General features: G+C 40.6%; 1 protein-coding gene across 7 annotated transcripts; it reads right to left on the minus strand.

Annotated features, from left to right (window-relative positions):
- Positions 1 to 2,672: 2,672 nt before the first annotated feature.
- Positions 2,673 to 10,381, minus strand: LOC110808478 (uncharacterized). Of its 7 annotated transcripts, XR_015818613.1 has the most exons (7): positions 10,029 to 10,381; positions 7,261 to 7,390; positions 7,070 to 7,148; positions 6,096 to 6,961; positions 5,888 to 6,000; positions 5,499 to 5,634; positions 5,044 to 5,207 (listed from the first exon to the last, which is right to left on the minus strand). XR_015818613.1 is itself a non-coding variant. In XM_088218519.1 (5 exons), exons 1-4 carry the CDS (start codon positions 10,144 to 10,146, stop codon positions 6,896 to 6,898), a joined length of 393 nt encoding a protein of 130 aa, XP_088074645.1. In that variant the 5' UTR covers positions 10,147 to 10,381; the 3' UTR covers positions 2,673 to 2,910; positions 6,883 to 6,895. The 7 variants fall into 7 exon arrangements, 1 of the variants encoding a protein (XP_088074645.1); XM_088218519.1 differs by lacking the exons at positions 5,044 to 5,207; positions 5,499 to 5,634; positions 5,888 to 6,000 and adding an exon at positions 2,673 to 2,910 and having other exon boundaries at positions 6,883 to 6,961; XR_015818620.1 differs by lacking the exons at positions 5,044 to 5,207; positions 5,499 to 5,634 and having other exon boundaries at positions 5,641 to 6,000; positions 7,261 to 7,353.
- Positions 10,382 to 12,195: the final 1,814 nt, after the last annotated feature.

Below are 12,195 nucleotides of genomic sequence, written 5' to 3' on the forward strand. Positions count from 1 at the left end.
GCCAGCGGCGCCGCCGCGCCCCTCCTCGGTTTTTACCTCCGATGAGGCCCTTCCCGGCCTCTGTTTAATGCAATTTTTATACCACCGTGATCACCATTCTTTTCTCTACAGGTTGATCGGAGCCGAATCACCAAAACACGAACTTCACCGGAGAGCCGCCGCACTCGAGAGCACTGCCGCTGGTAAGCTTCGATTTTCCGTAAATTTTCGGCCCCCCGAGGGCCGTAGGGTTGTTTTATCGCAGGAACCAATGCGAGTGTGGCTGAATTCGGCCGAAAACGGCCAACCCGAGGCGAACCGCCGCTGCAAGCGGCGGCGCCATCGCCGGAGCACGGCGGAGCCACCGTGCTGGAGTTGCGATACTGGCTGAAAGGGGCCCTAGGCCTAATTTGAGATTTTTTAGAATACGTGCAGGTACCTGTAGTGCGTTTCAGTTTCCCGGGAAAAATTTAGGGAAAATTAGGGACAGCCTGCAAGCGCACTGTGAAACTGTGTTCGGACCCCGAAACGAGTAAGGACCCCTCACCCTATTTTCTATCACGGTTTTAAAGTTCAATAAATGATAAAACGGTATTTCATGAATCAACGAATGTGTGAAATTGCTTAAGGTCGCTAATGGAGCCCGAGTCTAGTGTGTTTGTCGGTTAACTGTTATTTGGCCTGTTTTACAGTTTTAAATGCAGCATGAGGTTCGATGTTTTCATTTTATAGTTTCGTGTGCATATTTTACTGTTTTATTGATTATGGATTGAATGACCGGGATATTGATGCTGTATGTTGTCTGTTTGGCATAAATTATCGTTTTGCTTGTTTGTATGTGATTGATAATGCTGACTGAGGGAAAAGGAGAATGAAAGATTATGTAAATGGAAATTGTATAATGTGGTCAGCCTGACTAGATATCCTGGGAGATGGTGGACGGACCGGGTCCGTAGGGAACCCTACCGGGATTGTGGTCTCCCATACCGGACGGGGTATGGAGATCTTACGTGTTTTGGCACCCATACCGGACGGGGTATGGGGACGGCCCGTTTCACTCTCATACCGGACGAGGTAATGAGGTCTATGGTTTGGCGCCCATACCGGACGGGGTATGGGGACGGCCCTGGAATATGATTTCAAGTGTTAAGGGTTAACGGGTAGCAGGACCCCTATGGATCCCCATGGATACTAGTGGGCTGGTAAATGAGGAAAATATGTTGTGTAACGATTGAATTACGAAAAGCTTGATAGGTATTATGTTATACAGTTTATATATATGGTTTCATGATGATGATGATGTTATTGCTTTCGTATATTGTTTTATGAATTTCACCGAGGTAAGTGAATGGTAAATGTTTTATTTTTAATAAAAGGATTTGTTGTAAATTATGCTCCATTGGTCTTTTTTGTGTTTTCTACCCACCTTTACCTCCGTGACGATGAGATATCGTGATGTCTTTAATGGGCTAGTGTAGCTCATTCCTTATTTAATCATTTCATATCAAGAGGACATCGTTCCCGAGCCGGTTCCGCAGGAGGACGACGAAGGGGACGCCTAAAGACTCCATAGTCATATTCGTAGCTTTTACTTTCAAGTTTCTCCTTTAGGTAGTTTGATCTTTTATATTTTGTGAGCATGTTTTTGGTTTTAGTGTAAGGGATGTTATTCAAATTTTGACTTCGCTTCCGCATTTGATATTTTTAATATACAGTTCATTAAGAATTACCGGGGCTGTTACAAATTTTTTCAGGACGACCTCAACTAATCCCAACTTTTTTACGATCTGAACGATCAATAGTATTCAACACCAAAGAATAGATAGGTTTGGAGGCACCAAATCCAAAGCAAGCATTAGAGACAGTAAAAATTTATTAGTTTTACCTAATGATATTCGTATACACAAATTAAGCAGCAAGGACAATATCAGTGTCACAATTTTATATGTATGTTACTGCTACCATGGTTTATGGTCCTCGACTAATACTAGAAAATTAAAATGTTCCCACAAGAGGCTTACTAAAATCAAGCATTTTAATCTCAAAAGACCAAAGCAATGTAGACTTATCAACACACCTTCTCACCCTCCATCTTAAGATAGTCTTTTTTCCTAGAGCTTGGGGAAATTAATCAAGGAAACAATTCATATTGTATGAAATAGGATATGAATATTTATGAGAAGAAGGTAAAAAAGTAAATAAAGAAATAGAAGGTAAAAAAGTAAATAAAGAAATAGTTTCTAAAAACAATTTTTTAAAAAAGAAAGAAATTTTGTATTTCTTAATCCATATCAACTCTTTGTCAAAAGCTCAGAAAAACTTGTACTAGTAGTACATATATACATACACATACACATATAAAAGTGGCTAAAAGGCTAAACAACTACTGTTGCCTTGTCTAGTTTAATATAATGGTTATATTTGGTTCTGGGTTTCATAAACTATAAACTCAACATACTTGTTCAAACCTTAACCGCATCAGTGATTATTTATATTATTATGTTTGATATATCCTGATATATATTTATAATATACAAAATTTAAAGTAAATAATTGTTAAGTAACACAATTTTTATTTTTTACAGATAAATTTAACATTAAAAGCACCAGGAACACTTGTAACACCCCGTTTTTTTTTTCCTTCTAATGGTATAAGATAAAGCACTTATACGACTCAACACACAAATCCAATATCATTCCAACCATGCATAAGAGAAACTTGTCCACATTCATTGCTCCAAATCAATTGTACATACATCTCCACCTCTACAACACATAGTAACACATTATCAAACATTTCTAGAAGTTCAATACCCAAACTAAGACACCTTTTCAAACTACTTTAAATCACAAACAAAACTTGTGCCCTATGGCACTACCGACGGGGCTCCGTTACCAGCCGCTCGGATCCCGACTCCGTTCTTACTCCACCTGTGAATGATGAGAAGTGAGTTTACATAATTTAATACGATAAAAATCAAGTTGTAGGTGCAATATGCAGTGACAAGAATTTTCAGAAATGTCTATATGCATTTATCCTACCCAACCCAAAGCAACTCATAACCCCCCTTCCTACACTAATCATCAAGGTCCTACCCCAAGGAAACAGTACGGCCAAGCAACCACACCCACACAACAACCATCCATTAGCTCATGTCACCAACATCGGCGACTCATACTCTCTCCCCCATCACCCGACCTCATGAGGCCACACACACACACAAGCACCTTCATTCCACGTCACCAATATCGGCGACTCATATCCACTCCTCCACCTCTCGACCTAAATAGGCCACGCACACACACAAGTACCATCATCTCGCGTCACCAACATCGGCGACTCATACTCACTCCTCCACCTCTCGACCTAAAGAGGCCACACACACACACAAGTACCATCATCTCGCGTCACCAACATCGGCGACTCATACTCACTCCTCCAACTCTCAACCTCGTTGGGCCATGCACACACACAAGCATTTCCACCTCCCGTCACCAACACCGGTGACTCATACACTCTCTTACACCTCTCGACCTTGTTAGGCCACACACACACACATATCACCTCCTCATGCCACCAACATCGGCGGCTCACACCACCCCCACCAACGTGCTCCAACTCTCCCATCCTAAACCGCACGCTCCCATCTACCCTTACACCATGCTAATCCCAAGTGCTCTACACTATTTGCCCCCCCCCCTTCTCTAACGTACTAACCCCTACTGTTCATATTACCCCTCTTCTCTCATCCGAACCCCCTCCAATCCTGATTCCTAGTCCCCTCTACCGTACCTTCCAGTCCCCTTCCCTCTCCTACCGCCCCCTACGTACCACTTCCCTTATCCTTCTGCCTCCTCCCGTTTCCTCTACACTTTTGCCTACTTAGGGCGGTTAACCTCTCGGCTTGCACCGTCTCACTCCATACACACGCCCTTACCACCGTGCACTTCGGGGAAATACGTCGCCTCCTATTAGCGACTCCCTTCATGCCTCCACCCACGCACACACCTCATTCTGTCATCTCGGGTTTCTCTCCCACCCTCGCTCCCTAGATTGTCCTCTCACATCTTCCTCACTCTGTTCTACCCGCACCACCCCCATTTTTCCCCCACGGCTCCCGTACACCTCCAACACCTCCATACTTTCATTTCTTCCCCCGGTCTCCTCTGCGAACGTGCGGAATAACCCCACGCTTTACTGCCTACTTTCACCGCTCAACTCCGTCGCGCCATTACCGACTCCTTAACCTGCAACAAAAACTCACCACACACACACCACACCAAACAACTCAAATTTTCACCGTACCTCCCGTTTCCATCTTCCTTCTTTCTGCCGGTCGCGTCGTCCGTCCACGACCTCATTCCCTCTCCCTTCTCGCTCCCCTCCGCTCCGACTCTCTCCTCTCTCCTTCTGGAACTTTCCTTCCCTTCTTCTTCTCCGCTCACTCCTTTCCCTCATTTTTTCTCTTTTTTTTTTCTTTTTTTTTCTTTCTCTTCTCCATTTCCCGACCTCCTTTTATACCCTGCTAGCCTACCCAAAACAACGTCGTTTTCCTTCATCCCAAAACGACGTCGTTTTTTTTCTTTCAAAACGACGTCGTTTTTCCCCTCTTTAAAACGACGTCGTTTCCTACCTATTAGAAATTTATTTATTTATTTATTTATTTTTTTTTTGTTTCTAGTCCTTACAACACTAGGAATAACCAATATAGTCTCCTAAAAAGGAAAACTGACGGCAATAAGAAAAACTGTATAATAATTTATAAACGCTAGGAGTTTTCCTATTCAAGTTCACAAAGTTTGAAATTTTACAATGTAATTTAGACATACTTTTAACTTCATTGGGGATATTAGAGTACCCGATATTTCTGTCCCATCTCTAGTGCAATTCATCCAATTGCATGAAATTCACTCTTCTTTGTTGTCTTTATCTATTTGGTTTGAACTCTCGGTTGTAGCAAACTGGAGTATCCATCTGATCAATAATGCTCTGCAACCCTGATTTATAACTAGGATGAAGAAGCCTCAGTCCTAGTTCCTTCTTCACCCGTGCATTAGAAACTCTTTTATCTCTTCTTAAAATTCCTTTCTGTTCACATGGTTTTGCCATTGAGCATGCAGCTTCATGGTTGATATAGCCAGGCCACTTTCTCTCTATCAACTCCAGGGCATATCGAAATACTCCTTCCCTTGGAGTTGAATTGTCATCTACGATATTATAAATTTTCCTGAAGAAGTGTGATTCATGAGGAAAAAAAAAAGGATTGGAGATAAGACTGGAAGGGAAGTCTAGAAAAATGAAATACAGAAAGTATAGTCCAATAGCCACCATCCTACTCACAAAAATAACAATAGATCTCCACAACCTGTCCCAGTCATTTATTGTCTGAAGTGTCAGATGCTCACTCCCAAAATAAACCAAACAGACAAGAAAAAACCACAAAAGACTTCTTCCCAACTGCGAAGAGAAGCTATAATAGACTGAAGCAAGTTTCACAGGGAATATAATTAAAGCATACCCAGATGATGGCATAAAAATGGCAGCCTTAAGTGACTGACTAATGTCCTCAACATGGACTCTAGACGTGAATTGCCTGGACACTCATTTTTTGACCTTCCGAGAGTGGCTTCTGCTTAACAATTGTATCAACCGCACTGCAGCAGGAAAGAGTTAGTCAGAGAATCGACCTTAAGCATAGTGAGACAAGGATCCCCATTTGAGCCTACAAACATTTGGATATCAAATTAGCTTCTATATCTGTTTCTGCAGTTAATATATATACTCCAGGACAAGATTTATATGCGGAGACACTGAAGAGGTAATTCTTTATCTACTGGACGTACAAGAAGCATCAAGAACGACCATGCAAAAATATTTGTCACAACCTTCTACCCGGGCCATAGATACCTCCAAGTCGAAATACTTGTGCTGAAAGGCCAAGATCATGTGCCAGGTTTAACCATCCTTTCTCAGCAACTATGCTCATTTTGGCCAACTCACTAGAAGGGCGAGCTGGGTAACTGTTTTATGATAATGCATGTATCGGCATCTTACATTATCAAATACAAGCTCATGCCAAAATCAAAAGCTCATGTTACACTTGGAAAACACTTACTCCTCATCCACCAATTCACCACCACAATGTCCATATACACCTGTCAGACATCAGTAGTATCCCAATATCCAAAATGAGCTTCAGGCGCTTGAAGAAACCATAATGTTGGACTCATTAGTTCAAGGAGAAAGCCACAAAGATGCAGAAACTATAACGATTTATAAGAATTTTTACTAGTTTCTTGTACACCATCATCATTTGTATCCATGTATAAGTTTCTATCATGGAAACCATGTATATTTATATCTATCTATCTACATATTTATGCATGTATAGACCAATGTAAATCATATGAACGATATTAGAGATATATTCTCCTTCCTCAGGTGTGAACTATTGAATAGAATTCAGTACTACTTCCTTAATGCCACATAGTATTAATTTTAAGATGAATAAGGTACCATTGGGTTCAAATGTCAATTATTTAGAACATGGATATAAATATAATAAAAATGCAATAAAGATTAAAAGAAGTCTTTAAATACCACATCAAATTTCATGTTTAATTCAAAACTAGGTATACTGTGATCCCTATGTTGAGAAAAGTAAAGTCATCAGTTTAGAATTTAAAACAATATGGAGCTGGCTTAACTGCAAATCAAAATATCAATCTACATAATAAATCAATGAAATCATGGAATAGAGTGAGAATAATATATATTTGAATCAAACATGTCGTAAATAGTTTGGAAAAATTTAGACATAAAGATGAAGATTGGAAACAAATTCCAAATACTTTTGATAATTTAATTCCATTAACTTTTTCTCAACATAAAGGAGTACACACTAGTTGATGATAACTAGCAGAGCCACTGAAGATTTCCATCAGAAAGTTCCTGCCTTAGAAGTTCCCCATGCTGCAGCACCTTCAAATTTGAAAATAAACTAGCACACTAAGAGAGATTGTCATAAATATGAAAAATTGAATCAAGACATTATTCATTGATTGAGTTGCATAGCATCTATAGAAATACCAGATCACCAACACCTGGGATAGGAGGGATTGAGACAAGGAGATGTGTATGATATTTTATGGTGTTTAGGGTGCTCCGTCTGAGAAGCAAAACAGAGGCAAGCATCAGAATAATATAGAAATTTTTCTTTCCTAGTTGAATGTATGATTTTAGGTCACTAAAACAGAATGACATGGAAAGAGAAAACTCACTCTGGCTCCATTGCATTGAAAAGGTGGACATCAAATCCCCTCTTTTCCAGTTCATTCTTTTTCACGGCAGTTGTGCAAGTGCCAGAAACATCCCTAAATGCCAATTCAACCAGCAATGTCAATCCTTGTCCTAACAAATTTCAAATGCAAATGCTTCATACACAGAGGTTACCGAAAATTCTTAAAAATTAAAAGTTGAATTTATCATCTAGAATTTGTCTAGAACAAGTAAAATATGAATTTGTCAAGACCTGGGGGTACTGTGGTATTGTTGAAACAAGCATATATTTTTTTAGAAAAAAGTGTAAACAGTCTATTAGTGTTATAGCAGCAAGGGGGTGCAAGTCATGTACAAAATTATTTACAGCTCAGTTAGACTATCCATGACATCCAAAATCCTCCACCCTATACATGTCGTGTCCCAAAAAAAGGATCAAAATAATGATACCAACTATCCTTAATTTTTGCCATATCATTCTCCACCCTTTAAAAACCCTCGTATTTCCAAACCACTCACAGAATAATCAAAGGAATAAGTTTTAAAATTTTTTTCTTTTTACAAATCCTACCCGACACCCAAATCTCCTCCTTCACCAATTACCCAGCAGACTATAGACCACGAACCATAAACTATGAGCAATAGAACACCATAAAAGAATATGATTGCAGGTCTCAGCCGCTCTTTTACATAACTAACATGCATTCGCCGTCACTCTTCTCCTACTTATCAGCTTATTATTGGTCAAAAGTACACTCACTCCCTGCCTTCCAAGCGAAGAAAGCAATTCTAAGCGGTGCACGTGCTTTCCAGATCTGTTTATAAGGGAAAACTGAAACCTTGTTGTCATTAGAATCCATCAATACATCATAAAAATATTTTACAGTTAACTGACCATCTTGCTTTGGTTTCTGCACCAGTAAGTCACTAATTATAGTCACTTGAACACAAGAGAGCATCTGCAGTAACTCTTCATATTCCCCAACCTCCCAGTCATTCAAATTCCACATCATCTCCACATTCTACACCTCCCCAGGCCTCCCACCTTCATAGGCATCCTCCACCACAATAAATTTATTCTTCACAGTAGCAAAAATTTGTGGAAATTGATCTTTAAGCTTCCCAATACCAATCCACTCATCAAACTAGAAAAGAATTCTATCTCCCCTTCCTAACTGCCACTTATAACATGATGAGAGAATTTTATGCTGTTTATACCAATCTTCCTCCATAAACTCAAACCACTGAGATTGATGCGATGAGCACCAAAACTCAGAATCCTCCTACCTCCCCACCGAGCATCAGACATTCTTTTCCATATACGCGCCTCCCCCTTCAAGTATTTCCACAACCATTTACCATGCAGGCCATATTCATCTCAATCATCGAACGGATGCCCAAACTGCCATAACTCACCGGCTTTCTCACCTCCTCCCACTTTACCAAGTGAAATTTCCTTCTACCTTCATCATCCCTTAAAGGAAACGGCATTGAGTTCTTTCCAATGTCTTTGCAATCTTCACAGGAATCGTAATAGTAGACAAATAATAAATAGGATGATTAGCAAGAGTATTTTTTATAAGTATAGGTCTACCTCATTTAGATAAGAAATTTCTCTTTCAACTAGCAAATCTCTTCTCAAAAGTTTCAATATCCGGGTCCCAAGTCCCTAAGTCCTTATATTGGAACCTAAGGGGAGGCCCATATATTTTGTAGGAAGTTTAGTCATCTTGCACCCCTAACAAGACTGCAAAATAATCATCATTTTTCTGACTCCCTAAATTGACTATCTCGGATTTATTTAAGTTAATGTCCAGCACAGGAACTACTTGAAAACAAGTCAGAATACAGCTTAAGCCCAAAATCACCCTCTCTTCCAGTTGACAAAAAACAGGGTGTCGTTTGCAAGAAAATAAATGAGAAACTTCAATATGCTGATTTCTTCTCCCCACCCACACCCCTCTCATTAATCCAGCTCCTTTGCTCTCTAAATTATCTTGTTCAGTGTTTCTATAACAATAGTAAGTAGAGGCGACAATGGATCACTTTGTCTTAAACCCCTACAAGTCCTGAAAAAATGGGAAGAATCACCATTGATCATCACAATGAAAGAGGTAGTAGATATACACATCTTATCCATTTTCTCCATCTCCCACTAAACCATAATCTTCTCAGCATGTAATTTACAAAATCCCAAATCACATGACCATAACCTTTTTCCATGTCTAGTTTACAAATAATCCCATCCATCTTGTTACTTATCATGTCATCAGCCACTTTGTTAGCCACCAATACAATATCCACAATCTGCTTCCCTTCCATAAAAAAGTGTTGGCTCTCCCCAGTCACCACACCCAACACCGAAGCCAATCTTTTAGAAAGGACCTTCAAAATTAGCTTGTAGACGCAACCCGTGAAACTTATAGGCCTAAAGTTTTTTATATTTCACGCCCATTCTTTTTTTGCAATAAGGACCAAAAAAGTGGAATTTAGAGATTTTACAAAAGACCCAGAACTATGAAATTCTCTAAAAACCTCCAACAGAACATTTTTTACTACATGCCAAAATTCCTGTAGAAATCTCATGTTAAAGCCATCAGGACCTGGAGCTTGTCGCCTTTACAATCCATGAGTGCCTCTTTAATCTCATCTGTAGTGAACTCCTTCTCCACATTGGTTCTAACTTCCTCATCTAACATCTCAAACTGCAAATTGTCTAGTCTCGGTCTTTTAACAATATTTTCATAATACAGATTAGAAAAGAACACACCTGGCTCTTCTCTCCTATCTCTGTTTCCCTTGATATCACGACTGTCCACAGATAGTTGGTCAACATAATTGCATCTCTTTCTGTGACTAGCAAGACAGTGAAAGTATCTAGTGTTCATGTCACCTTCTTTAATCCACTTTTCTCTCGATTTTTGTCTCTATGAGATTTCATTCATCCTCATTCTGTGCGCCAAGTCAACCCTCAACACCCTTCTCTTCTCGCTCTGTCCACCTCCCCCCCCTTCTTTCAGTCCTTCCTCTTTGGCTCACTTCTTGCTCTCATCCTTTAGGATTCTCAATTTACGAGCCACTCTGTAGCTAGCTTTACTAATTACCTTATTCCCTTTCCATGCTTTCTCTATCATGCTTCTGAAGTTCTCCACCTTTAATCACTTGTTATCAATTCTGAATTGGCCCCACTCTGTAGCAGCTCCGGAAATTTAAAATGAAAATTATATTATAAATATCAAATGCGGAAGCGAAGTCAAAATTTGAATAACATCCCTTACACTAAAACCAAAAAACGTGCTCACAAAATATAAAAGATTAAACTACCTAAAGGAGAAACTTGAAAGTAAAAAACTACGAATGTGACTAGGGAGTCTTTAGGCGTCCCCTTCGTCGTCCTCCTGCGAAACCGGCTCGGGAACGATGTCCTCTTGATCTGAAATGATTAAATAAGGAATGAGCTACACTAGCCCAGTAAAGACATCACGATATCTCACCGTCACGGAGGTAAAGGTGGGTAGAAAACACAAAAAGACCAATGGAGCGTAATTTACAACAAATCATTTTATTAATAATAAAATCTTTACCATTCACTTATCTCGGTGAAATTCATAAAATAATATACGAAAGCAATAACATCATCATCATCATGAAAATATATATATGAATTGTATAACATAATACCTATCAAACTTTTCATAATTCAATCGTTACACAACATATTTTCCTGATTCACCAGCCCACTAGTATCCATGGGGATCCATAGGGGTCCCGCTACACGTTAATCCTTAACACTTGAAATCCATTCCAGGGCCGTCCCCATACCCCGTCCGGTATGGGCACCAAACCATAGACCTCATTACCCCGTCCGGTATGGGCGCCAAACCATAGACCTCATTACCCCGTCCGGTATGAGGGTGAAACGGGCCGTCCCCATACCCCGTCCGGTATGGGCGCCAAAACATAGACCTCATTACCCCGTCCGGTATGAGGGTGAAACGGGCCGTCCCCATACCCCGTCCGGTATGGGCGCCAAAACACATAAGATCTCCATACCCCGTCCGGTATGGGAGACTACAATCCCGGTAGGGTTCCCTACGGACCCGGTCCGTCCACCATCTCCCAAGATATCTAGTCAGACTGACCACATTATACCATTACCCATTTACATAATTTTTCATTCTCTTTTTCCTCAGTCAGCATCATTAATCCACATACAAGCAAGCAAACAGTAATTTATGCTAAACAGACAACATACAGCATCAATATCCCGGTCATTTAATCCATAATCAATAAAACAGTAAAATATGCACACGAAACTATAAAATGAAAACATCGAACCTCATGCTGCATTTAAAACTGTAAAACAGGCCAAATAACAGTTAACCGACAAATACACTAGACTTGGGCTCCATTAGCGACCTTAAGCAATTTCACACATTCGTTGATTCATGAAATACCGTTTTATCATTTATTGAACTTTAAAATCGTGATAGGAAATAAGGTGAGGGGTCCTTACACGTTTCGAGGTCCGAACACGGCTTCACAGTGCGCCTACAGGCTGTCCCTGATTTTCCCTGAATTTTTTTCGGGGAACTGAAACGCACTACTGGTACCTGCACGTGTTCCAAAAAATCCCAAATTAGGCCCAGGGCCCCTTTCGGCCAATATCGCAACTCCGGCACGGCGGCTCCGCCGTGCTCCGGCGACAGCACCGCCGCTGGCAGCGGCGATTGACCTTGGGTTGGCTGTTTCCGATCGAATTCGGCTACATTCGTATCGGTCCCTGTGAGAAAACAACCCTAGGGCCCTCGGGGGGCCAAAAAATCACGGAAAAACGGAGCTTACCGGCGGCGGCGCTCTCGGGTGTGGCGGCTCTCCGGCGAGGTTCGTGTTTTGGTGATTCGGCTCTGGTCAACCTGTAGAGAAAAGAATGGTGA

Source organism: Carica papaya, chromosome 1, assembly GCF_054855325.1.
Source record: "Carica papaya isolate Zhongbai chromosome 1, ASM5485532v1, whole genome shotgun sequence".
NCBI lineage: Eukaryota > Viridiplantae > Streptophyta > Magnoliopsida > Brassicales > Caricaceae > Carica > Carica papaya.